Source organism: Anolis sagrei, chromosome 3 (genome assembly GCF_037176765.1).
Source record: "Anolis sagrei isolate rAnoSag1 chromosome 3, rAnoSag1.mat, whole genome shotgun sequence".
Classification (NCBI taxonomy): domain Eukaryota; kingdom Metazoa; phylum Chordata; class Lepidosauria; order Squamata; family Dactyloidae; genus Anolis; species Anolis sagrei.
The window spans coordinates 190,020,551-190,048,029 of NC_090023.1; the positions used below are offsets into that span (position 1 = coordinate 190,020,551).

Sequence of the window (27,479 nt, forward strand, 5' to 3'; positions counted from 1 at the left end):
TTCAAAGTAAGTAAATAAGACTTTAAAGAGGTTTACTTCTGGTGATCCGTGTACAGCACGAATGGGAGAAAATGCACCCTGTGAGCTCCTGTTTTGGAGTCCTTAAAGCCCTCTCAAAGCCCCCAGGTTTTTAAAAATTCACATAGTTATTTTGCTCCAAAACATCAAAATAAAAAGGCTTGACACTGTTGTAAAACAGCATTTTTGACCTCAAAACTCATCCAGGATCTAAACAGATTTGCACCATGCCCCACTGGCTGAATATTGGTTGGAAAGAATACTGGTGCAGCTCCATAAGAGTTACAGTGATGACAAAAGCCCATTCTTCACCAACTTCACTGGTACCCTTCCTGGTATATAACTTCAGATTATCTGTGTTAATCTTATGTATGATCCGGATCATTGTCCAGTGAGTTAATACGGATTAAATTTCTTGTATCACCCTTCCTTTTCTTTTCTGTGGAAATCAGTATCTTAGGGCCCATGTGCAGTATGTACATAGGAAACCAGACCCAAACACCAATGCCTTATGGGCTTAAGAGCAATTTGATGCTTTTGCTTTACTAACCAACTACCTTAACTGCTTCTATAATTGTTAAGAAAACAGGCTTATTTATCTTTTTGAAACTGAAAGGGAAATGACAAAGTGGTGGTCACCTTTGCATATATCACAATATTACCATTCACAACCATAATGAATTACTGTCAATCATCCACAGATGTCCTCCCTTGTCAATTTTCCTAAAATATAAAGCAACAAATATACTGGGGAAGCACAAGTGAAGTAGGCCATTCCTCTTTCGTGGGGCTCAACTAGCCAAGGCATCTCTGGTGTGACATTCCATTAATCAAAGTAAGCAATGCTCCATCCCTGACACAAATCAAACCATGACAAGCGATGGTAGGGTGGGAATAAAAAAGCATTCTTCTCCCCTGTCTATGGAAGGTGATCACAAATTTACTTCGCAGCCAAGTATAGAGATCTGGGGTGTGAGTTAGAATGTGTTTTGTTGGCTTATTTTTTAAAATGTGTCTTTCTAAAGATAGGTTCTAAACTATTTATTTTATACATCAAATAAGTACATATTCTCCTTTAAGAATCCCAGAGTATTGTAGAAAGGTCAGTTCAACAACAAGTCAATTCCAACGCCAATATTTTATTTAATTTAGCTTTAATTAGTTCGTCTTTTAATCATTACATGTAGCCCGCCCATTGTTATTTTGCTTGTGCTTGTGTTATTGTATTTGTTTATTGTTATGTGTTCACAAGTTTTATGTAATTATGATGTTGTTTATTGTTCGCGTTTTCGGTTTGCGTTTTCGCTTTTTTTTAATTCACTTTACTTTACTTCACTTTATTTCTTAATTAGTTGCTCTCCACCAAGGTGCTCTGAGCGACTTACAATTTAAAATAGCATTTACACAATATAAAAACATTCAACAGTGACTATTTGGCAAATTAGATCTGATCACTTTACTTAAATGCACAACCAAACAGCCAAGTCTTGAGCGCCTTTACAAAAGGTTGCAACTCCGACATTGCTCTAATATATGGAGGCAATGAGTTCCACAGAATTGGAGCATAGGTCGAAAACGCTCTACGCCTTGTAGCTTCCAGGTGTACCTCACTAGGGCCTGGTATGTATAGGAGATTTTCCTGGGTGGATCGAGGTGACCACTGATGGAGAAGAGGAATGAGGCAGTCCCTAAGATATAAAGGTCCTTGGCCATTTTGAGCTCTAAATGTCAGGATCAGTATCTTGTAAGACAGCAGATGTTCTATTGGTAGCCAATGCAGTTGTTGCAGAATCGGTGTAATATGGGATTTTATAGATGATCCCGTTAGCAGCCTGGCTGCCGCATTTTGGACCATCCTAATCTTCTGGGTTGTTGACTTCGGAAGGCCAGCATATAAGGCATTGCAATAGTCCAACCTAGTGGTGACTGTTGTGTGTATTACCATTGCCAATGCTTCTACCGAAAGGTAGGATGCCAATTTCCTTGCCTGGCGAGGATGAAAAAAGGCCTGCTTACTTATGGCAGTGATCTGGGCCTCCATCGTCAGCACTGAGTCCAACACAACCCCAAGGCTTTTAACAGTGGCAGACGGAACCAGAGCTTCCCCATCGAAATCAGGCAGAGACTGGATAAATTCCGGCGGCTGGCCGGGCCAGAGTATCTCAGTTTTTGCAGGATTCACTTTTAGTCTGCTCGCTCGCAGCCAACTCATCACTGCTTCCAAACACAGCTTAAAGTTCTCAGGAATCGCGGTTGTCCCAGGTTCGAGATGCAAGAGTAGCTGGGTATCATCTGCATACTGGTAGCACTCTATGCCAAAGCTCCGCACCAGTCCAGCAAGTGGCTGGACGTAGATGTTAAATAGCAGGGGCGAGAGGATAGCACCCTGGGGAACTCTACAACAAAAGCAGGAGCTCTCTGAACTTTGCCCTAACCACTCCACCCTCTGTCTCCGGTTCCGGAGGAACGAATTGAACCATTTAAGGGCTAAATCTCATACGTCCAGACATAGCCAATCGATGAATCCGCAAAAGGGGGGGGGGCAATATTTGTTCAGAGGTGGTTTGCCCTTGCCTTCCTCTAAGGCTGAAAGAACATGACTTGCCCAAGATCACCCAATGAGTATCATGACTGAAGCAGGGATTTAAAAGTTGGTTTCCAGTGTCATAGTCCAATACCCAAATAGCTACATAATGCTGGCTCAATCAATTCCTACTGGTAACAAAATCGCTAAAGAGTGTGTATCCAATGAATAAAATTACACTATGCAACACATTTTTTTGTTCCTGGGTTATAAATGTCAATTCCTAATTGGTTCTATCATAAAAATATGGAAAAGTTTATTAAACTGCATAAACTTTGTTTTTACAGGACATCCTGCAGCACATTGTTTTTCAACGAATATCTCATAGTCTCAACCAATTCAGTCACAAAAATGATGCTTCTGGAGTATAACAACTACTTTCAAAGTAAGTATCGCACAATCAAATAGGAAATAACACTTTCAAACCAGGATAGATTTTTTTTTCAAATTTTGTTACATAATGTTAATTTCTAACACAAATTTGCACTTATAGGTTTGGTGCTGAATGGAGTGCATTACAATTCTGAGTGGCGATGTGTGATTGACTTCAAGTCAAGAGGTCTAATATAAGGTCAAATTGCCTCCTAAGGTCTTTAAATGTTGTGGAGGGGAAGTTCTATTAATAATTTTTTTTTGAAACAAAGGGAATTGTTTGGCTGGGGAACTACACGAGGGACAATGGGGAGCTACATGTAGACTACAGGCTAAAGTCTACTCAGCCTGGCTTAGATCTAATAGGTAATCAGGCAGAAGAAGTATTTCCGGCTTTGAATCATAGAATCATAAGAGTTGGAAGAGACCTCATGGGCCATCCAGTCCAACCCCCTGCCAAGAAGCAGGAAAATTGCATTCATAGCACCCCTGACAGATGGCCATACAGCCTCTGCTTAAAAGCTTCCAAAGAAGGAGCCTCTTCCACACTTCGGGGCAGAGAGTTCCACTGCTGAACGGTTCTCACAGTCAGGAAGTTCTTCCTCATGTTCAGATGGAATCTCCTTTCTTGTAGTTTGAAGCCATTGTTCCACGTCCTTGTCTCCAGGGCAGAAAAAAAACAAGCTTACTCCCTCCTCCCCATGACTTCCTCTCACGTATTTATACATGGCCATCATGTCTCCTCTCAGCCTTCTTCGGGCTAAACATGCCCAGCTCTTTAAGCCGCACCTCATGGGGCTTGTTCTCCAAACCCTTGATCATTTTAGTTGCTTTCCTCTGGATCCATTCCAGCTTGTCAAGATCTCTCTTCAATTGTAGTGCCCAAAATTAGATACAATATTCCAGGTGTGGGCTGACTAAGGTGTGGGCTGACTAAGGTAGCATGTCTTCCCTGGATCTAGACACTAGACTCCTAATCATGCAGGCCAAAATCCCATTGGCTTTTTTTGCCGCTGCATCACATTTGATATTAATCCATCCCTTTATTAAGATACTCTATGTTGCCACTTCTGTCCACATGTTTCAATGCTGTGATTTTTCTCAGAAAAAAAAAACAACCACCTTCTTGTGAACTGACGCCTAACATCCAAGCTGTTCAAATTATCTGTAGTCTTCAATAAGGTGTTATCTAGATTTTAGAATATAGCACCTCAATGCCCCAAGAAATGAGTTCAGCATCTTTCACCTTATACAATATTAAGTCTCTCCCCAGTTTTCCTGTTAATAAGATTCCTTTAGCCAGCAGACAGATTGTGAATACAGGCAGTTTCATCTACTAAAAGACAACATAAATCATCATTGAGAAAGGAGAGTCTGCGGTAAGGTTATCACCATACAGCCTTCTCCATGAAAGGTTTGTATTAAAGCATTAGTGAAATTAATTCATCTTTCACAAGAGCTTTGAGCAGTATCGGTGATCTATGATAACAACCTATTTCTCACGACGGAGGGGGGAAAATTACTCAGCCCTGATAGACTACACAAATCTGCTTTTTAAAAATGACCTAACATTATCTGGAGTGTTGCTCCCAACGGCATCGTTTGAGATTCATGCACAGCCAAGAGAAGCCATAAATCAGCACAGAAAGTTTTGTTACTTTTATATGCAGTGGGCTGTAATTATTTTGAATGGCATTATGCCTCAATCATTGTAATTACTTTTAGATCATCCTTAAGCGGCAGTAATAAAAAGGAAAGGAATCAGTCTTAACTAAGGGCACACCGTCCCACTCCTCCAAAGAACATAAATGTTGCATTAGAGAGAGTATAAACACAGAATAATGTAAAGTTGATGTAAATATTTACAAGTAGTTATACAAAACAGCCGTGGTAAAGTACAGTTTATTAAGGTACCAGCGTCACTACACATTTAATTGGGAGTTAGTCCCATAAAACTCAATGGGCCTTGCTCTACACAAGCATCATCATAAACTTGTTAAAGATGGAGCCAGATTGTTTTCTGCTGCTCCTGAGACTAGGACATGGAGCAATTGATTCAAACTACAGGAATAGAGATTTTACCAAAACATTAGGAAGACCTTCCTAACAGTAAAAGCTGTTTGACTGAAATATAGATCAAGTGGGTAGGGGAAAGCTCTATGTTGCTCCTAGAAAACCAAATGTGTTTACTTTGTGATCTGATGCAAAAAGCTGACCGTTCTGGTTCAGACTGTAAAACCAAGAAGGTGGGCCTCAAACAATACCAAAACCCTCTGCAACTCTTGGAAGAGTGGAAGGTGCAGCCTACACACCAACTCTCCTCAGCAGCAGCTACACCTTGCTGCCCCCTCCCACCAGCTGCCGGCAAGGAGGAAGTTAAAAGGAGGGCAGGAGACTTGGCTCCTCCAGAGTGGAATGTGCAGCCCACACACTAACTCTCCTCGACAGCAGCTACACCTTGCTGCCCCCTCCTACCAGCTGCCGGCAAGGAGGAAGTTAAAAGAAGGGCAGGAGACTTGTCTCCTCCAGAGTGGAAGGTGCAGCCTACACATCAACTCTCTTCAGCAGCAGCTACACCTTGCTGCCCCATCCCACCAGTTGCTGGCAAGGAGGAAGTTAAAAGGAGGGCAGGAGACTTCAGTTCCTCCAGAGTGGAAGGTGCAGCCTACACACCAACTCTCCTCGGCAGCAGCTACACCTTGTTGCCCCCTCCTACCAGCTTCCGGCAAGAAGAAAATTAAAAGGAGGGCAGGAGACTTGGCTCCTCCAGAGTGGAAGGTGCAGCCTACACACCAACTCTCCTCGGCACCAGCTACACCTTGCTGCCCCCTCCTACCAGCTTCCGGCAAGAAGGAAGTTAAAAGGAGGGCAGGAGACTTGGCTCCCCCAGAGTGGAAGGTGCAGCCTACACACCAACTCTCCTCGGCAGCAGCTACACCTTGCTGTCCCCTCCCACCAGCTCCCGGCAAGGAGGAAGTTAAAAGGAGGGCAGAAGACTTGGCTCTTCCAGAGTGGAAGGTGCAGCCTACACACCAACTCTCCTCGGCAGCAGCTACACCTTGCTGCCCCCTCCCACCAGCTGCTGGCAAGGAGGAAGTTAAAAGGTGGGCAGGAGACTTTGGCTCCTCCAGAGTGGAAGGTGCAGCCTGCACACCAACTCTCCTCGGCGGCAGCTGCACTCTCCATCCTTAGTCTACCGGCAAGTGATAGTGCACACCTGACTTATGACATCATAACTGATAAAATCTATGTTCCTCTGGACTTTTACAAAACTGACCAGTAACCTACTACCATCATCAGATAAGACTCTCCCTCCGCCCACCCCAAGGACACATATCACATTTACCATCCACCAAGAAGGCCCAGGACGTGTTTTTTTTTTTTACCCTCCCCGTTTTGTATTCAATCTGCACCTAAATAACTCTGTGGGATGGTGGGATGGTGGGGAGCAGGAAGGGTATAAAAAGAAGGGCTGAAACACTATGGAGAGAGAGTTGGGGGGGGGGGGAAGAGAAGGGGTCTACATTGTTAATTGCAGCAATAATATGTTTCTTGCTTATGTCTATGTTTGATGGTTATATAGTTTTAATGGTTATTTTCTACAGTTATATGTTATTGATTTGGATATGTGATATTCTTATAGATATGCGAGGCATTGAATTTGCCATTTATTATGTTTTAAATCGCTTTGAATCCCCCCAGGGGTGAGAAAAGCGGTATAAAAATAATAACAGTAAATAAATAAATAAATCCAGAGCTTTGGGAAGGAGTATCACCAGCATATGGTGGACACACAACTCTACCTCTTTTCCCTCAATCAATACACAGGAATTGACAGAAATTCTGCACTGATTTCAAGCTGGAGTTCTAGGATGGATGATGTAAAGAAAGTTAAGATGAAAAGTTGAGAAAATCCTTTGGTTGGGACCATACAACTGGTTCTCAATGGTTGCATTCAACCCATCCTCAAGAAACAAGGCCATAGATTGGAGTAGTTTGGAAATTTCAGTTACTATAAAGAGTGACGTTAAGAATATCTGTTCTTTTTGTGTGTGTCAGGAACAACTTGAAAAACTGCAAGTCGCTTCTGGTGTGAGAGAATTGGCTGTCTGCAAGGACATTGCCCAGGGGATGCCCGGATGTTTTGATGTTTTACTATACTTGTAGGAGGCTTCTATCATGACCCTGCATGGAGAGCTGGAGTTGACAGAGGGAGCTCATCCGCGCTCTCCCCAGATTCGAACCTCTGACCTGTCAGTCTTCAGTTCTACCAGCACAAGGGTTTAACCCACAGCGACACCGGGGGGACTCCAAGAATATCTGTGTAAGCATTTTTGTGCTGCTCCCATTACTTTCTTCTGTTTCTGGGCACAATGTCTATAGTCTTGAAATCCTACAATTTTGGAGATCAGGTAATCTTAAGAATATCCATAACTATATGAGCCTATTCTAAATTTGGGATCAGCTCAGGAACTATGCTATCTTGCATGTCAATAAAAGATATAATGTTTAATAATCTAATTTTTAAAAACTGGTTGTAGTATTAGATCTCATTACAGCACAACAATCCACGAATCAGTTCAACCAGTTCACTAGTACAAATAAGATCACAAACATGCCCTCTATCCTGTGAAATTACCAGTTGTTTATACTTACCTCTGGGAAATAATCCAGTGGGAACTTTTCTTTTTCCAACATAGGTGTACTTTCTAACGTATCTGAATAGATTTCTTTCCCCGTAACTTTTTTATACTTCTTAGCTAGAAAGAAGAAAAAGAGAGATTTAGCAGATCTCTGTTGCTGCAGCTAGGTCCTGACATACAACAGAAAGAATAAATAAATGGTATTCAGCAATAAATGGCAACTAAATTAAGCAGTTTTTGCTCCATAGAGATATGGCCTGGTAATCTGTTATTGAATTCTGATAGCATAAACAATCAAATTTTTTGGTCACAGTGGAAGTCAAAATTGCAGCGGGGACGGTGATGCCCCCCGTGTCTTTGTTGTGAGCCACCTTGAGTCCCCTTCCTGGGTGAGAAGGGTGGGATATAAATGTGGCAAATAAATAATAAACAAATAAATATCCAGCTATTTTTCTGTTTCTGGAGGCACCGGTAGAACATCATCTGCAGGAATGTTCAGCTACAGGAAAATGACTAAACATATTTTCACTAATCCCATCTGCTCTCTGACAGTATGGAAATTGCCATGTTGAGGGGCAAAACTGCTTAAAAGATGGACTTAAGGGGGTTAGCATCAAGAGATGTAGCCTCAGGGATGCATCTCTTGATGCACACTCTCAGTAATGGTTGAAGGCCACTCTATACAACTAGATAATGATGGGGATAAGAGGGGTAGGGGGATTTTGTTAAGACTAACTACCCCCTGCCATTCTATAGTGTAACTAGAATAACCATTTATGTAACTGTAGACTCTGTGGGTATAGACCAGAGATGGGCAACCGTCAGAGGGAAGACCCTTAGAAGACTTTGTAGGACTGCCTCAACTCCTCCAATATATATATATATAAATTTCCCCCCACAATTGTATTCTAGGGTATATTTGACATATTTATGGGACACTTGGGCCATTTTAGCCCCAGAATCAGTGTTTTTACAACATGAAATATCCTAGGGCTTGCTTCTAGTTTATTACTCATCTTTTAATAATAATAATAATAATAATAATAATAACTTTATTTATACCCCGACACTATCTTCCCCAACAGGGACTTGGGGCGGCTTACATGAGGCCAAGCCCAAACAGAAATTACAATAAAATAAAAACCAAAACATAAGTAACAACACAGTAAAATACATAACACCTATAAATACAATAAGCAATATACAAGTACAATATTCACAATCACAATGAGTGGGCCGCATGTGCACAATAAAATGTTAAAATTTACGAGGGAGAGCTCATGAAGAAACGGGGTTGTAGAAACAGGCCTTCATACAAGGGGAGGGGGGGGGAGAACTCTCCTGCGTCCAACACATCCTAAGGGCGAACATGGTCCCATGCCCGCTGGAGAGTGTTTGGGGACATATTGGAGCAAAAAGATTGTGGCCCTGGGGGCCATAAGATAGCCACAGGGAGCCACATGCAGACTGTGGGCTACACTTTTCCCACAACGTGTGGGTATCAACTCCATTAATTTCAGAGTTTCCTTATACAAGAAATATTTTAGTGATTTTACGAAATGGACTTAGAATCACAGAATCATAGAATCCTAGAGTTGGAAGAGACCTCATGGGCCATCCAGTCCAACCCCCTGCCAAGAAGCAGGAATATTGCACTCAAAGCACCCCCGGCAGATGGCCATCCAGCCTCTGTTTAAAAGCTTCCAAAGAAGGAGCCTCCACCACACTCCGGGGCAGAGAGTTCCACTGCTGAATGGCTCTCACAGTCAGGAAGTTCTTCCTCATGTTCAGATGGAATCTCCTTTGTTGTAGTTTGAAGCCATTGTTCCATGTCCTAGTCTCCGGGAAAGCAGAGAACAAGCTTGCTCTTTCATCCCTGTGACTTCCTCTCACATATTTATACATGGCTATCATGTCTCCTCTCAGCCTTCTCTTCTTCAGGCTAAACATACCCAGCTCTTAAGCCACTCCTCATAGGGCTTGTTCTCCAGACCCTTGATCATTTTAGTCGCCCTCCTCTGGACACATTCCAGCTTGTCAATATCTCTCTTCAAATGTGGTGCCCAGAATTGGACACAATATTCCAGGTGTGGTCTAACCAAGGCCAGACAGCCTGGAAAACTCACAGCAATCCAATACAATGTACTTTAAAACCTCAAAAGATAAGCACTTTAAGTTAGAATTAAACAATAAAACTGTTTAAAAACAAAAAGTGAAAACCCTTAAAACTAGGTTCTTGTGGGTTTTTTCGGGCTATAGAGCCATGTTCTAGAGGCATTTCTCCTGACGTTTCGCCTGCATCTATGGCAAGCATCCTCAGAGGTTGTGAGGTCTGTTGGAAGTAGGAAAAATGGGTTTATAGAGCTGTGGACAAGTCTACATAGGGACCACCAAACGCAGCGCCCAGACACGCATCAAGGAACATGAAAGGCACTGCAGACTCCTTCAGCCAGAGAAGTCAGCCATAGCAGAGCACCTGATGAACCAGCCTGGACACAGCATATTATTTGAGAACACAGAAATGCTGGACCACACCAACAACCACCATGTCAGACTACACAGAGAAGCCATTGAAATCCACAAGATGTGGACAATTTCAACAGAAAGGAAGAGACCATGAAAATGAACAAAATCTGGCTACCAGTATTAAAAAACTCTAAAATTATAACAGCTAAACAACAGAGAGGAAAAAACCAGGCACAGATTAACACCTCCCAGCAACAGATTTTCCCAGACTCAGGCAGGCCTTCAAATGCTAATGAAGGTGATCAGCTAAACATTCACACCTAACTGCAGCAGGGAAGAGCTCCTTGCCCCACCCCAGCCATTCCACAGATATATAAACCCATTTTTCCTACTTCCAACAGACCTCACAACCTCTGAGGATGCTTGCCATAGATGCAGGCGAAACGTCAGGAGAAATGCCTCTAGAACATGGCTCTATAGCCCGAAAAAAACCCACAAGAACCTAGTGATTCCAGCCATGAAAGCCTTCGACAACCCTTAAAACTAATGGAAAACCTATGTGTCTAGCTCAAACCACAGAACCCCCTGCTGTGATCCTAGTGGGAATGACTATGGAAAGACTCTGTGCTTTTACTTTAATTTGTGTTCCTCATATATAAACTTCCCAGTTTCCAGCCCATAACATCCAGTTACAATTTTAGCTCTGAATAACACACACACACACAGAGTATACTGCTCCTGGTGTATGTTGTGTATGATGATATATTCAACCCAAGAAATATGTGCCAACATCGTTATATAAAATGCAATCATTGAGGTGGCTGCTCCAGCTGCTACTTCTTCAGTTCAATAAGCTCTGTCAAGTGCATGCTGGCCTTTGCTCACTGTTTCCTCTTGATTGGAGGATGTTGGTGTATGTTGAGATGAACCATTAAAACTTCCAATAGAGTTTGTGAAAAGCCAGAGCCTTGTTTTGCAGCGTTTCAGATTTTAGTATTCCCTGCCACGGGGTACTGGTAAAGTTGGCACACAATATTTGGTTGGCCCTCCTGATGCTTTATAGCAGCTGGCAGTGGGGAGGTATGGGGAGCGAAGTTGACCTTTATCAGGGTGAAGGTTGAAATTGGTGGTGAAAGCAATCAAATACAAAATCCAGACATAGCACTAAAGCCGAAGTGCATATACTGGACGTCTCCACAGTTCATTTGATTAAGAATAACCTGTTTTATGGATTAGCAACCATTAAATTATAACAAGTGAAGAAAATGGGTGGATAGAGAACTTAATTTCTCATTAAAAACTTTGTATATCACTGCGGCAATTTACATTGCTCTCTTTCAGGAACAGAATCCTCTCTGATGAATCTCTGACATTATAGCCAAGATTTTTTTTTACTTAAACATTGAAAAGATGATGAGTAGAAGGATTTATGATAGTTACCTTGAAATGGAATACGCACAAAATGGCTGTTCAAATCCTTCACTAAAGACAGACACCTCTCACCCCCCAGCCTACCCTCAATTACCAGAAAGGGGGCAATCTATCTTGGGTAAGAACAAGAATAATGAAACTGAACAATTTAGACAATTAGTTCTCTTACAATTTCAATGATGCCTCACATAAATGTGGGGCAAAAATACAAAATTGATATGACCTGTCTCAATAAGTGATACAAAGCTCTTGAAATTTTTAGACTGAAATTAGTGCAGACATTTCTCAATACCCCAAGCAATGTAGTTTTCTCACAGTTCTTTCACATTAGGGATGCGCTTGCTTAGATTTTTCATTCTCACATGGGATAGTAAGTAATTTGAAGAATAGTAAGAATAAGGAAATGTTTTCAAAGGATTGTTGTAGATTTTTCAGGGTGTATGGCCATGTTCTAGGAGCATTCTCTCCTGATGTTTCACCTGCATCTATGGCAGACATCTGCAGAGGTTGTGAAGTCTGTTGGAAACTAGGAAAATTGGGTTTATATATCTGTGGAAAGTTCAGGATGGGAGAAAGAACTCTTGTCTGTGGAGCTAGGTTTTAATGTTTCAATTAGCCACCTTGATTAGCATTTGATGGCCTGACAGTTTTTAGGTGTGGTTTGTTACTGCCTGGGGGAATCCTTTGTTGAGAGATGATTCGCTGTTCCTGGTTGTTTCTTGTGTGGAGTTCCCCTGTGTTTGAGTTTTGTTCCTTACTTACTCTTATAATTTTAGAGGTTTTTTTTTTAATACTGGTAGCCAGATTTTGTTCATTTTCATGGTTTCTTGCTTTCTGTTGAAATTGTCCACATGCTTGTGGATTTCAATGGCTTCTCTGTGTATTCTGACATGGTGGTTGTTAGAGTGGTCCAGCATTTCTGTGTTCTCAAATAATATGCTGTGTCCAGGTTGATTCATCAGGTGCTCTGCTATGGCTGACTTCTCTGCTTGAAGTAGTCTGCAGTGCCTTTCATGTTCCTTGATTCGTGTTTGGGCGCTGCTGCGTTCAGTGGTCCCTATGTAGACCTGTCCAAAGCTGCATGGTGTACGGTAGACTCCTGCAGAGGTGAGAGGACGCCTGCTATGGATGCAGACAAAACATCAAGAGAGAATGCTTCTAGAACATGGTCATACAGCCCAAAAAACCTACAACAACCCAGTGATTCTGATCATGAAAGCCTTCAACATACAATGTTTTCAAAACTGGTATAGTTTTCAATGATTTTCTTGTGTGTGTGTGTGGGGGGGGGGGGGGGTGTCACATTTTTTCCCTAGAAGATGGAGGTTGAGATAAGCAAGAAGGATTGCCCATTGCTGTATTTTGTCCACAAAAATTCAGGAATCCTCAGGACCTCCCAGAGGTCCTCTGGAGGAACCAGAGGATGTCTTGCTCCAGTTATTTGAACATAACAAGCACATATTCTTCTCTCTTAGCTGCCGGTACAAGGCTCTAAACAGTACTTTACCTAGTTTGTACTATTGGCAGCAGTAACATCTATTGTTGTGAGTATTAGTAAAATGAATCAACCAACATTCATTCATCATGCATTTATAACGCCAATAATACCCCACCAAAAGCAAAAAAGTAAATGGTCTTTCTAATGTTCCTTCTGCTATATATTTAAAAGACTGGAAGTGTGATTATAGACCTTATAAAGATTCACTCTACAGAAATCTGGGTTTGGAGCTCACCATCAAGTATAATGTAAGCAGAAAACTCAGTTGTCCCCTTCAAGATGTGGGAAAACAGACCATTAAAAGCAGGGTAAAACTGTCCTTTCAAATATCATGCAGCACATGATAGTGAAACTGTTAATGCATAGTCCTGTGCATTTGCATTGGAATACTAACAGTGAGTTTGGTGGGACTTATTTTCAGCTTCTATAGGCCTGTAGCCTTTTTCACCTTTTTTGCGGTACACTTACCTTTAAAATCAAACTGGTAAATATTTTTCAAGGATTCATGTAGAAAATAAAAACTTCCTAGTGCCTGTTTGAAAACAAAACAAAACAAATTCATCAAAATGTAAAGTGATCACTTTTAAAGCATTAACCCTGAATTATTTTGATACAATTTCAAATTCTGATCGAGAAGTAACCAGACCTTAGAAAAGTTATTTTTCTACCACAAACTAACATTCCCCAGCCAGTCTTTCCATGTGGGCATTCTAGAAATTGTAGTACAAAACTGTAATTTTCCATGCTCTGGAACTAAGGTCCTTATCACATGGAGGTCCTTGATGCGAGGGACAGAGGGGCAATCCATTGGGCAGAGGGGCAAATCATGGGGCAGCAGTGTAAATCTGTTGTCCAGCACTCTGCATCACCTGCTTGCCCATCACACACCGGAAACTGTACCTTTCCAGCATGCTCCTGGGCTATCCCCATGATTTCTAATCTGAATATGGGTAGTCTCCCATGTTAGGAATACCCCTCCTTAGAACCCTTCCCCAATGTCCCACTAGAAGTAGCTGTACGTCATGCGATGGGATCTGGCAGGCTCCGTACTGTCTGCATCAGTGAAGCGTTCTAGGATGGGTAATTTTACTAATATGATAAGGTCCTAAGTCTCAGTTATATGGTCTCACTACCTGTTGACATTCCACCAAAGATATATCTGTGCTTTGTCGTTGTGTGTCTTCAAGTCGTTTTCGACTTATGGGGACATTAAGGTGAACATGTCATGGGATTTTCTGTGGCTGAGATTATGTGATTCATCAAAGGCTACCTGGTGGGTTTCCATGGCTGAGCAGGGAATTGAACCCTGCTGTAGAGAGTTGTAATTCAATGCCCAATCCTCTATCTCAGGCTGACTCTGTGCAATTCTTTAGTAGGCGACAAGCACAGTTCTTAATTTCATTGTGAAAGAACACAGTATTCTTGCTACAGTCATATTTTCAACATGACTTTTAAATGTGTTGGCACATTGTCTTCTTTTTTTATTTGGCCACTCTCTTTCGCCTTGAGGCATGAGATGGAAAAGCCCAAGAACATAGCAATTCGCCATATTACCGGATACTGCAGTGTAGCTTTAAAAAGGTTTTCCTAGGTAAATGCACCACTTTCAGGATCCATCCCCCATTACAGGAGTCTCATTACAACTCTTCGGAGTTTCCTGGCATTCCTCTTCTTTTTCTTTCTAATTATCAATGTCTTTTCATCTCCAAACGCAAAACAGTGACATTTTTAAAGACTGGGACCAAAAGAAAATGACACAAGTGCCTTGGAGAGGATGGCCCCCATTGAGAACATTGCCCAAGGGTCTTCCAAAACCCAGAGCACATACTGCTCTAAAAAACTGTTGCCCATTTTTTGTGTGGGTCTAAAAAAAAGACACAACACAGCTGGAGTACAGTGGAATACATTCTCAACTATTGTCCACATTAGACATTGAGTTCAGCAATTACCAGAATTGGACTAAAGGCCAACATGGTGAAGTGGCATGGGTACTGGACTAGGACTTTGGAAGACCTGGGTTTGGTCTGCCTGGGTATGCTCTGTGATAGAATACCAAAAAATATTTATTTATTTATTTATTTGCAGTATTTCTATACCGCTTTTCTCACCCCTAGGAGGACTCAAAGCGGTTTACACAAAGATAATGGCAAAAATTCAATGCCTTACAACTACAATAGTAAAACCACACTATAAACATAAAACATATTAAAAACAGCACATCATCAAATATCCAAACAGTTATTAAAACCATTATGTTCTCTTAGCATCTGGGGAAGACAAAGGTAAACCTCTTCTGAAAAAATATGGCCAAGGAAGCTTTATGATAGGATTACCATAACTTGAATTTCAGTTGAAGGAATGTAACAAATGCAGTGGGGCCAGAACTGAACAGAATCTGATAAGTCCAACTGAAGTCTAGAAGTAGCCTCCACCCAGGCAAAACCTCATCTGCCATGAAATCCAGCTATTGGATCTATCAATATTGGCAAAATTTGGTAGCACAACACTTCTAAAAGACTACATTCTTATAATAACTTGCATTGTGAACCAAAAATTGTTACAGTAAGTTATAGCATGACCGTGTGTGTGTGTGTGTGTGTGTGTGTGTGTTGAAGAAAAACCTTATGATGGTAATTATTATTTACAGCTGGTAATGTAGGTCAATTAGCAATCTTGGACCACATCTGATAGGGTATAACTGTATGGGTTTTTAGAATACAGTTCTAGAGAGCTTTTTATCTGAGGAGATCTATGCTCAAAGGCTCTGCTCTGAGGAACAGGTAAGAAAGAAGCTGTTATGCTGCTCTAAAGGAAGCTATGGTGGAATAGCTATTTGCTCAAGGTTTATGTGATGTATTGTCGAAGGCTTTCATGGCCGGAATCACTGGGTTGTTGTAGGTTTTTTCGGGCTATATGGCCATGGCCTAGAGGCATTCTCTCCTGACGTTTCGGCTGCATCTATGGCAAGCATCCTCAGAGGCTGCTTCCCATAGATGCAGGCGAAACGTCAGGAGAGAATGCCTCTAGACCATGGCCATGTAGCGTGAAAAAACCTACAACAACCCAGTTTATGTTATGCTTTCTCATTTGACTTAAGATGAAGATACCTTATTTTGTGTTACTTACAAAGACTCTGTAAGTTTCTTGCACTGTTTGTTTTTTATCTCTGCTATTAAGAGAAAGATTTTTTTTCTGTTCATTTCTACTCTTGTCTGTGAGTCTTGTGCATGGGACGTGGCTAAGATCCACTTCACATTGTGAAGAAAAGACAAACCTGAGCATAGAATTTTCTTGCAGTGAAAAACTGATGAGATTACATATATCTCTAATAAGACGAAGCTCTTGAAGATCACGGCCATTTAAAAATTATTGCTGTGATTCCTAAGAAGTTAAAGGCTAGAGTATCATGGTCACATAATGAAGAAGGAAAGCTGCTGCTTTACTAATTGCTAATGAAATTATATTAAGATATTACATGTTAGGTATCAGCCTTTTAATCTTTGGCAATATCCCTACTTTTTTCAAAAAATGCGGTCAACCTGTCCTTCCCCAGAGTCGTTAACCTTGGGAGTTCCTTTCAAGAATGTCTACTGCTGATGCTTATTTGCCTTGTCCATGTGTAAATGCATAATAAAAAAGTAACAACAACAACAATAAAAGAATTGGAGCAAGCTGCCTGGGTCACAAGAAAGTGTATCCATCAATTAAAAGTGTGTGACAGTGTTTTCCATTGGATGAACTAATATGTCATGGAGACAGGCAGGACCTCATGTTTCTGCTTTTGACAAATCAGCAAATGTTCAATCTCCAGCAGTGCAGCTTCTCATAAATAATGCAGCAGTCAGTGAGCCAAAAAATTCTGCTTTGCCAGAAGGGTATCCTTGTTTTTCTGAGTCTTTTAAGTTTTTAAAATAAAATGAGCCAAATATTAAACAAAAGAGTTCCTTTAGTTCAAGTGCTTTTATCTCACTTCTTTTGGCATGAATGCTTGACAGCTTAATTTCAACTCCCACACTAAATGTTATGGGAGGAGTGCATCCTCTGTATATAAATGGTCCAAGGTTCATTCAAGAAGTGAGAAAGACCCATGGCTGCAAGGCTAAATGGAAATATTTGTGACCTGAACTGGAAGGACAAGATGGTCCTTGGCACCATATTTTCAGGACTTAATTGGACAGATGTTGAATCCATTTCAACATGACCCTCTACATAGTTAAGGGGAGGAGGTTTGCTAAAGGGAGCAATGATGCAGATGTGATGTCAAAAACCAACAGAAAGATTTCTAAAATGTAGACCATGATGTCTTGGAATGGTATGCTATGAAAAGTCAGAGCATTTCTCAGTGCCTTGACCTTCACCATAGAGGTAACTCGATTTGGAACAGCTTGATACCGGCCTCTCTTTGGGACTGCATCTTCCCTTACAAATCTGCACGATCTCTAAGATCTTCTGGGGAGACTCTTCTCTCGCTCCCACCTTCATCGCAGGTACGGTTGGTGGGACAAGAAAGAGGCTCTTCTTGGTGGTGCCCCCCCCCAGGCTCTGGAATTCCCTCCCCAGGGAGATTAGACTAGCACCCACTCTGTCCATCTTCCGTGAAGATCTAGACATGTGGATGTTCCGCTGTGTTTTTGACTAGACAATTTCCCTGATAACTTGGCCCGAGCTAAGCCCCAAGAATCTTGTCCTCATACTTTACTATTGTTCTGTAACCAAAGTGATAATGCTCTATCTTACATTGCCCTCTATCCTTGCTGCTGCCAATTGATTTACACACTTTATCCATCAGCCCTATCCTCACAGTTGATTTGCACCAGTTCACCCACCCGTGCCCAGAAACTGATCATTATTGCAGGTTCATTGGCTGACGTCTGCTTTTATACAAAAATAAAATTGTTGTTGTTGTTATTTGGAGATACTTTGTGGTACCAAGGCTCAGTAGATGCCCTTTCTTTCAAAATAGGAAGTGAGGGACACTTCTTGGACTCAATGAGCCCCTGAGGACATTTGAGGGCAAACTATTTTTTCAAGGCTGCAAAAGCAGCATGGAGGGTGGAATGCGGGCTATGGGTTGCAATCTACCCACCCTTGGTATACAGGTTGAATAACCCTTTTCCAAAATGTTTTGGATTCCTGATGTAGGAGATTAGGGTTGGAATACCTGTATTTGCATAAATATACATAATATGATTTCTTGGAGATATGTGTTAAGTCTAAACGCAAAATTGATGTATTTTTCGTATACATCTTATACACAGTGATCATATTCTTGCAGAATAATATTACTGTATCTTTAACTAGATCCCACTGGTTGAGGGGGAGCTGTGTGCCACTCCCCAGAAAATGTACTGAAGCCAAAGTGAGGTGTCTTCCAGACAGGCTGATAACCTGTGACCAAATGACACCTCTGGTAAATCCAAATTAATTGGGAGTACACTGGGATTTCCCAGTTTACTCTGAATTAATTAAACACCTGGAAAGATTTGGACCTTAATGTAAGGTCTGCATCTTTCCAGATGTGGGCCCTGTGGAGACTGATGATCCTGGGGGGTCAATCCCCAGAGTGATCCCAGTTCTTTTTGCTCCTGGAGCTCGAAGGAACAGGATCGTGCACCCAGTCTCTCCTCCCAGTCGCTCACTTAGCTCCTAAACTTACTTGAGGGGCCCGGCTGCATGCTCAGGTCCCTCTTTCGAAAGCTCCCCCAACCTCCCGATGCATCATTTTGACACGCCAGGAGCTTTCATTGGAGGGGCCTGAGTAGGATGCCAGGCCCTTCATGTATATTTGGGGGCCAAACTGGGGGGGGGGGGCATGGAGCATAACAGCCCCCCAGGGAAAGCCTGGGCTTTGGGGTAAGTTTTTTTTTTATGTCAGGAGCAACTTGATATGGGGAGAATCTGGGGAGAGCGGGTTGAGCTCTGTCAGCTCCAGTTCCCCATGTGTGGGCATAAGAGAAGCTCTCACAAGGATGGTAAAACATCCAGGCGTTCACTGGGCAACATCCCTGCAAACAGCCACTTCTTTCATACCAGAAGCGACTTGGAATGAGTATTAAATCCCGAGATAAAATGGGATATAATATCCCAGTTCTTCATGGGATTTAATAATATCTGGAAGAGCCCTTAGCTTTCAGTAGAATAGGACAACTGAAGACTTTTTTTTGTGTCAAAGAAGATTTGAAAACTCTGAGTAAAATCTCACCCCTTTCTTCTTCTATGAGTATGAGGTCAGTGCCTTTGGGGTTTTAGATGTAATTATTATGAACATCCAAGCATGTTTGACATGCATCAAATTTTGGTTTTGATAAATAGACTTAATTACAAATTGGCCCAATTGTTTCTAAGCTTCTTAAATCGCATTTCCCACAATTTCGGAATATCACAGGAGCATGAGTGCTACTACATCGCCCTCGCCACATTTTCAAATGCGTATTAATGAAAGAAGGGGTCTGATTTGGTATATATGAACCTAGTAATATTACCAAAGTAAGTGGAAATGCCCATACGGATAATAGGTCCTAGTGTACAGAAAGTTTGCATGTGGAATTATGAAATGGACTAAATCTAGCTATGTCATTGTTTCATGTGAACCTCAGAGGAAATGAAATGTTTAATTAATCCAAACAATATTTAGTCACAGCACACTCAGGAATCTACGGATTCTTATTATATTGTTCATTTAGCTTCAAAAGAAATTTTTGCAAGCATTTTTGGTTCTTTTCCAAAAAAAAAAAAAAATCTGCACCCCACAGTTCATTACACTAATACCAGCAATGCTCTCACAACAAGGAAACGTTAACTCTAATAAAAAATGGAAATATCTCAAAAGCGTACAGCACACTAGGCTTATTTAATTGTTAATTAGACGCTGAGATATGGGTCATTTCACTTCTGCAAATTTAACAACTCCGGGGAAATACTTAAGACAAAATGCTTAAATAATTACTGCTCGGCGTAAACATTCACTGCATTACCTCACTTGAGTGTGCTAAAGCTAATATTGCAATTATGAAGAGTGCTTTAAATAAATGTAAAATAAATTGCCAATGATGACTCAGAAAGTGTAATTCATGTAGTCATAAAATCTATAATTAGCTCTAATGAATATTTAAAGTCAAAGTGCAACCTAACTTTTTCAATGTTTAACCTACTATATCAATATAGCGCAAGGAACGCATTTGTCACGGAAAATGACAGCATCTGAATATTAATTAGCATAGGTCACTGCTGACAGGAAGCCCTTATCTTCTACCAGTCCTTTTGACTATAGTACATGTCACCAGTATGTTTGTCACGTCTGATATTATTGATTACTTGCCTGTTTGGCCAAAAACAATTAAAAGGTTTGTTTTTTTTACATATTTATAAACCTGACTGTCAAGAGCACTTATTTTTCCATTAGAGAAATGCAGTCTATTAGCTGCCATATTTCAGTCTAAAGAGCAGCAGCAAATGAGGAAATGCAATAACCATAGACAGCAGGACAACATTTTTACATAAAAGCACTCTTTTATTATTTTTTTAAAAAAAGGTATACATTTTATGGGCTCATGTCATAAAATAAATGGGCCATCATTCTTACACACAACTCATTAAAAATACTACTTTGTAGGCTGGGTTTTGTGACCCTTAAGAGCTAAATTAAGATGCAAATGGAATGCATTTAGCTATCATATATGCAACACCAGAAGCACTCCAAGTGGCCAGATACTGGTCAAAGGACATTTAATCAACTCTCATACTCACAAATTCTGTAATCTGCTTGTTTGCTTGTTTCTGTTAGAAATGTAATATAATTTGACTGGTTGTTCTGACACGACAAATAAATAAATAAATAAATAAATAGCTATCATATAATCCAAACTACATAAAGTTGGGTTGTTGTGGGTTTTATCGGGCTATATGGCCATGTTCTAGAGGCATTCTCTCCTGACGTTTTGCCTGCATCTATGGCAAGCATCCTCAGAGGTAGTGAGGTCTGTTGGAACTAGCCATTGAAATCCACAAGCATGTGGACAATTTCAACAGAAAGGAGGAAACCATGAAAAAAAACAAAATCTGGCTACCAGTATTAAAAACTTTAAAATTAAAACAGCAAAACAGCAGAGGGAAAACAATCAGGGACATCTAATCACCTCTCAACAAAAGATTGCTCCAGGCAATGCTAATCAAGGTGGTCAGTTGAAACATTCACACCTAGCTCCAGCAGACAAGAGTTCTTTGCCCCACCCTGGTCTTTCCACAGATATATAAACCAATTTTCCTAGTTCCAACAGACCTCACTACCTCTGAGGATGCTTGCCATAGATGCAGGCGAAACGTCAGGAGAGAGTGCCTCTAGAACATGGCCATATAGCCAGAAAAAACCCACAACAACCCAGTGATTCCGGCCATGAAAGACTTCAACACTACATAAAGTTGCAAACTCATACATTTCCTTTGCGCCAGTGCAATTGATAGGAGCCCCCGGTGGTGCAGTGGGTTAAACCCCTGTGCCGGCAGGACTGAAGACCGACAGGTCGCAGGTTTGAATTTGGAGAGAGCGAGGATGAGCTCCCTCTGTTAGCTCCAGCTCCCCATGCGGGGACATGATAGAAGCTTCCCAAAAAGGATGGTAAAAACAACAAAACATCCGGGCGTCCCCTGGGCAACATCCTTGTAGACGGCCGATTCTTTCACACCAGAAGCGACTTGCAGTTCTCAAGTTGCTCCTGACATGACAAAAAAAGTCAATTGATATCACAATTTTACAGAGTAGGAAGGATTTCATAACTAATAACTGAATCAAATCGTATCTGTCCGTTGATACAACGCCAAAGCAGTTCCAGAATCCTCCAGGATTAGAGGCAAAAAGACCTCTCAAAAGGAAGCAAAGGAACTGCAATTCAAAGTGTTGTTGAGTCCCTGAATTAGGGGGAATGTCTATTCCAAGTGGGAAAAAACAGACTGTGTACACAAATCAACTCATTAAAAAATAATCTATCACTTTTTTTTATCTGCAAACAAATTAGGTGCCCAGCAATTTATCATTCCCTGCATTAGCTTTATCAGCCAAAGTACACAACATTAAACGGCTATTGTGTTTTGTTTTCACATCAGGTCTTGTCTGTCTGATCTGCAGGACTCTGAAACTTTAAAAGTGGGCCTAATTATTTGCATTAACTCTTTAACAACTTAGCAGCCAGATCCCACAAATTGTAGTTCCAGCAAAGAAGCTGTCAATATAATGCAAATTCTGTAACAGTGCAATGCAAATGTTAATGTGTAGACAGGATCAGAGTGCCAAAGTCCATCTCTATTTCTTTTTATTCTGCTGTAATTGAATGTTTTCAGAAGCGCAATATATGTTTCAAAACTATCCTGTGATAGAACAAGTATAACCTATGCAAGTATAGAAAATATGAAGTAATCAGGCCCGTAGACAGGATTTCGTTTCGGGGGGGGGGGGGGGGGCTGAATTTTTTTTCAGGGTGGGTTTCGGGGGAGGGTTAAGTTTCGGGGGGGGGGGGGCTGAGTCTGAGTGAAAGAGGGTCTAGCCTAGCAAACCATTTGTATCATTACCCCAATACCCCCATGCATATGGGATATATTGAGTATGGTGATCAGATCATGATATGAATAAACATAACAGTTTAAATAATGCACCAGTATGGCCTTTTTGCAAACCACCATGAAAATTTCGGGGGGGGGGGGGGGGGCTGAAGCCCCCCGAGCCCCCCCCCCCCCGGCTACATGCCTGGAAGTAATCAACAAGTTACCCAATTCAATGTAATCAACATTTCTGGGAGCCAGCTGAACACATACAGCCTGATCAAGTATAAGTCTATAAATTAAATAAATACAATGAAATATTATCATAGGGCTTACTTCCAAGTGTAAAATTGTGGAATAAAAAGGCATAAACTCAAAACTTAGTGTTATGTGAATGAGGCTGCTTAAATACTGCTCTATTTTCTTTCTTCGCCAGGACAATTGTGAGATTAGAAGCTGTAAATCGGTGGTTCCCAACTTTTTTTTTTTTTTAACTAGGGACACTCTCCAACATTAGCACCAAAAGGGTTACGAATCAATTTTTGGTCAACTTTAGATTTGGTCTGGTTATTTGTGGTGCTGATTGAGAAAACTGCATTGGTTAGACCACATCAGCTCTAGTTTCTGATACAGAACATATGTCTTCCAATATTCCCCATCTGCTTGCCCACAGAAAACCATATTTAATAAGCCTCAACACTATATGAGGGTTTCACAAGACCAGTTGCTCTGGTTGCAACGGTGTAGTAATGGTGAGACCATGGATTATATTTTAGTTCTTGCGGACCACTGGTGGTCCACGGACCATGACTTGGGAATCACTGCTTCAAATGAACCAGAGCTTACTATGTCTCTGCTCCCCCCAAATTCTCATGGTGGTTTGCGAAAAGGCCTTACTGGTGCATTATTTAAACTGTTATGTTTATTCATATCATGATCTGATCACCATACTCAATATATCTCATATGCATGGGGGTATTGGGGTAACGATACAAAAGGTTTGCTAGGGTAGACCCTCTTTCACTCAGACTCAGCCCCCCCCCAGAAACCCCCCTGAAAAAAACTCACCCCCCCCCCCCCAATCGAAATCCTGGTTATGGGCCTGGTCTGGTTAATTTAAGTCTCATTAAACTATGATTTCCTAACCTCGATTTATAACTCAGGGGTAAGGAATGTATGGATCTTCAGATGTTTGATGGGGATACTGATCAATCGGTCAATTGATTTTATATCCTCCCTTCACTTTGGGGTGCGATTGAATAACACTATGTAACAAAATGTGATTTTTTTCCCCCTGTTCCTAGTTCCAAAGTGTTATTTCATGTTTAATTGTGTGGCACTTTGAAAGTAGTTGTTATACTCCAGAAACTCCATTTTTGTGACTGCTGCAAACAATGTTGAATTGGTTGAGACTTGATGTGACATTCATTGAAAAACTATAGTAAAATGTGTTGCAGGATGTCCTGCCGAAACAAAGTTTTTTGCAGTTTAATAAACTTTTCCATATTTTTATCATAGAAACAATTAGGAAATGACATTTATAAAGCAGGAACAAAAATTGTGTTACACGTGTAATTGTTCGTGTAGCCTAACATCTGGAAGCCCCATATCTCCGTGCACTCCCCAAAACCTTCTATGATGCAAAAGTTTTGAGTTCAACATCCATAACATATTCACACTCTTTTGCCCCATGGTACAATTTTAAAAGAGATGAAATGGCACCCTACACCTCTGCTAATCCATGAACACTACATAATAGTGTATTTCAAATAAATGACTGTATTTAATAGATGGCTGAAGTTGAGCCACATTTGCCACGATCACTTGACTTTAAACAATTGTAATTAGAACATCACTTGGCTTTAAATCAATTTAGTATTTCATGGATCTTTTCCACTATAATAGACTCGGTGATGGCAAATTCAATTTGTAGAGAAGACATTATTGCCCATTTCATTTAGTATTATCCAGGTCAGCTCTCAATGGGAAGGGTATCATGTGGTAAAAGGCTGTACTTAGCATGTCACAGTCATTGGGTGCTCTTCTGTTATCTCCAGAAATCTTTGTAAGCTGCCTTAAAATAAGAGACGATTGATTTACAAAGTACCAAATTTCAAATTTCATATTCTCAGGCTAAACATGAAATAATTGGACAGAGCTGTCCCCCTGTCTGACCCAGCACAATCAAGCCCCTTTCAAGGTTGACTGCCTGCATGAGAAATATGTGCATAATTTCATTTTGTCTCCCATCCAACGTTCAATGTTAGAAGTTAATTAAATTGCTTGTCCATTGTATTCATCCACTTACAAAGTTAATGATATTCTGTTCCTGAATTAAGGGGAATTTTATAAAGCCTGCACTATGGAACCTGGCATGCTGTACATTGAGGAGCTGAACTCTGTCATAGCTTCTAGTTGCAGCTCTTCTAATTAGGAAACAAAATGAATGTTTCTGCGTCTGCCAATGCAAAGGACAAGTCATTCTGACAGAGAAGCCAAATGTTCTGTGCAATACCAACTTAATAATAACTCATGTTTGACTACAATAAATTTCTTCAGAATCCATAAGCTTGTTTAAATTTCAAAATCTCCATAATGAAGATAAACAATGGTGTAACAAGACAACCTCTCAAGGAAGGACAAAAGTTTGAAGAAAGACATGGTTTCTTGCAAGGACACTGATAATTTACAAATTATCAAAATGGTATTAGTCAAACAGGAGTTAAGGTGGATATTCCAGCATTTGCTCCCTTTCAATCCCAGCACCAAAACATATCTCCACAGATCATTTGGACAATGGAACTCGCTCACCAGCAAAATCAGGTCAACGACATCCCTCCTCACCTTGAGGAAGAAATTATTATTATTTCGTATCAAAAGCATTGCATAAATTAGTATAAAACTGATAAAAATAGAAGGAGCACAAGTGGCTAAATATCTTTTGACCAAAAACGGGCAACAGCAATGGCATTGTTTGTAGCCTCCAACAATTCTTCCTCTGTACATGAGACAGGGCATAGTGGACAAGCATACAGATGCTGAGTTGTCTGTTCTGCTCCACGGTCACATAAGGTGTGGGATTCTTTTAGGTAGTGTCATTTTGTCAGGTTGTCTTTTGTTCTGCCCACTCCACTTCTGAGTCTGTTCAGGAACTTCCAAGTTGCCCATTCTTTGTTTACCCCTGGAGGAAGACCCTCGTGGGGGGCCATCCAGTTGGGATTTCCTGGTTTAGTTGCCCAGAGGGATACCCTTGCGATTGCTGGGGGATGCCAAGAAGAGTGGTAGTTCTCATAAAGCTTTTCCTTGATTTGAGTCTACTGGGAGGAGGCTGGTAGCCATGTAGTGGGTGGAAGAAATTGAAAACGTGGTTGTGGGACCAGGCTTTCGGGTAGCACGCTGATAATGACAATGAAAATGATGATAATGCTTTGGAAAATGAATAGGCTTCTGATTGTGTTATTGTTCGCATAATTCAATTCTAGATAAGGCTAGACAGCCAGTATTAATTTAAATTGTTTTAATTTTAAACTAATTTTAAACTAATTTAATGTATCATTTATGTGTAATTACTGTATTTATTATCTTGTATGTGGGGGCATCCAATTGTTGCCGGCTGTAAGCCACCCTGAGTCCCCCTGCGGGAGTTGAGAAGGGCGGGGTACAAATGTTTGAAATAAATAAATAAAATGGACTTCATGCAGTGAAGGGGAAATGATGGACCTAGTGGAATGTAAAGGGTATGCCAACAATCTTGGTGTCTTATTGATAACACAGCTACAAACGACCAAGACTCACAACTAATCTAAATGTTTCCACAATGCAGAATGGTGGACTGTGAAAAAGCCAAGTTCACTCAGATTGAAGTTGATGTGCTTTGGGGAAGGAAATGTGCATTGCTGGGGGGAAACAGTGTGATAACTTTATAGGAGCTAAGAGTTCGCTGTAAGTGCAAAAGAAACAACAACAACAACAACAACAACAACAACAATACACTTTATTTGCAATCTGCTACCATCCATCTCCCTAAAGGGGACTCAGTGCAGCTAACATGAGGCCAAGCCCAAAATAATACAATATAATAAACATACAGTAACAAAATATATCATAACAAAATATAAAATAACAAAATTAACAATATAAAACAGCATATTAAAACCAGACACGGACGGCGGGCCAAATGTGTGAGGTAAAATGTTAAAAAAGTTAAAACCCTGGGTGAGATAGGGAGCCCAACAGAGAGGAACCATGGAATTTAGCCATTTGAGGGGGGGGGGGATGCTTTATTCTGAGGGCAGCTATAGACTAAGACAACCAGATGGGGTGAATGGTCATTCTCCAAAAGCACAACGGAAGAGCCAGGTTTTTAGGTCTTTCTTAAAACCAGTTAGGGTGGGGGCTTGCCTGATCTCCTTAGGCAGCGAATTCCAAAAGCGGGGGCCACAGCGGAAAAGGCCCTCTCCCTTGTTCCCATAAGATGAGTCTGTGATAGAGGAAGGGGCGAGAGAAGGACCTCCGAGGAAGAGGAGGAGGAGAGGGGGAGCCAGGCGCTGGGCCTTATCCTGGGGCTTGTCTCTGGGCTGGGCCATGGCGCGGCTCTCTTTGGTGGCGGCCTCCTCATCCTTGCCACCTCTGCTGCTCCCCGTTCATTCCTCGGAGGCCCCTTTGGTGGCGTTGATGCCACTCCCAGACTGGGATGTGGCCTGGTCTTCCGCGCTTGGCACTGAGGCCTCAGCCCAGCCTGGCAGTGGCGTCATCGGTGCACAAGGGGCCTCCGAGGAAGGAGCAGCGGAGGCCCAGCCCGGAGACAAGCCCCAGGGTAAGGCCCAGCACCTGGCTCCCCCTCCCCCTCCTCTTCCTCCCTGGCAGAGGGGGTGGGGGTGGGGATGGGAGGAAAAAGCCACGAAACAATGAGTCTGCAATAAGCGAACCACGAAGT

At 41.4% G+C, this 27,479-nt stretch overlaps 1 protein-coding gene across 3 annotated transcripts in view; it reads right to left on the minus strand.

The window, feature by feature from the left end:
* Nucleotides 1–27,479, minus strand: part of INPP5A (inositol polyphosphate-5-phosphatase A) — a 343,269-nt gene that overhangs the window by 127,261 nt on the left and 188,529 nt on the right. For all 3 annotated transcript variants that reach the window (XM_067465755.1, XM_067465756.1, XM_067465757.1), the window contains exons 5-6: nt 13,481–13,544; nt 7,631–7,734 (exon numbers count right to left, since the gene is read on the minus strand). In XM_067465755.1, the coding sequence (XP_067321856.1) occupies nt 7,631–7,734; nt 13,481–13,544 (168 nt within the window). The remainder of the gene's footprint in view (nt 1–7,630; nt 7,735–13,480; nt 13,545–27,479) is intronic.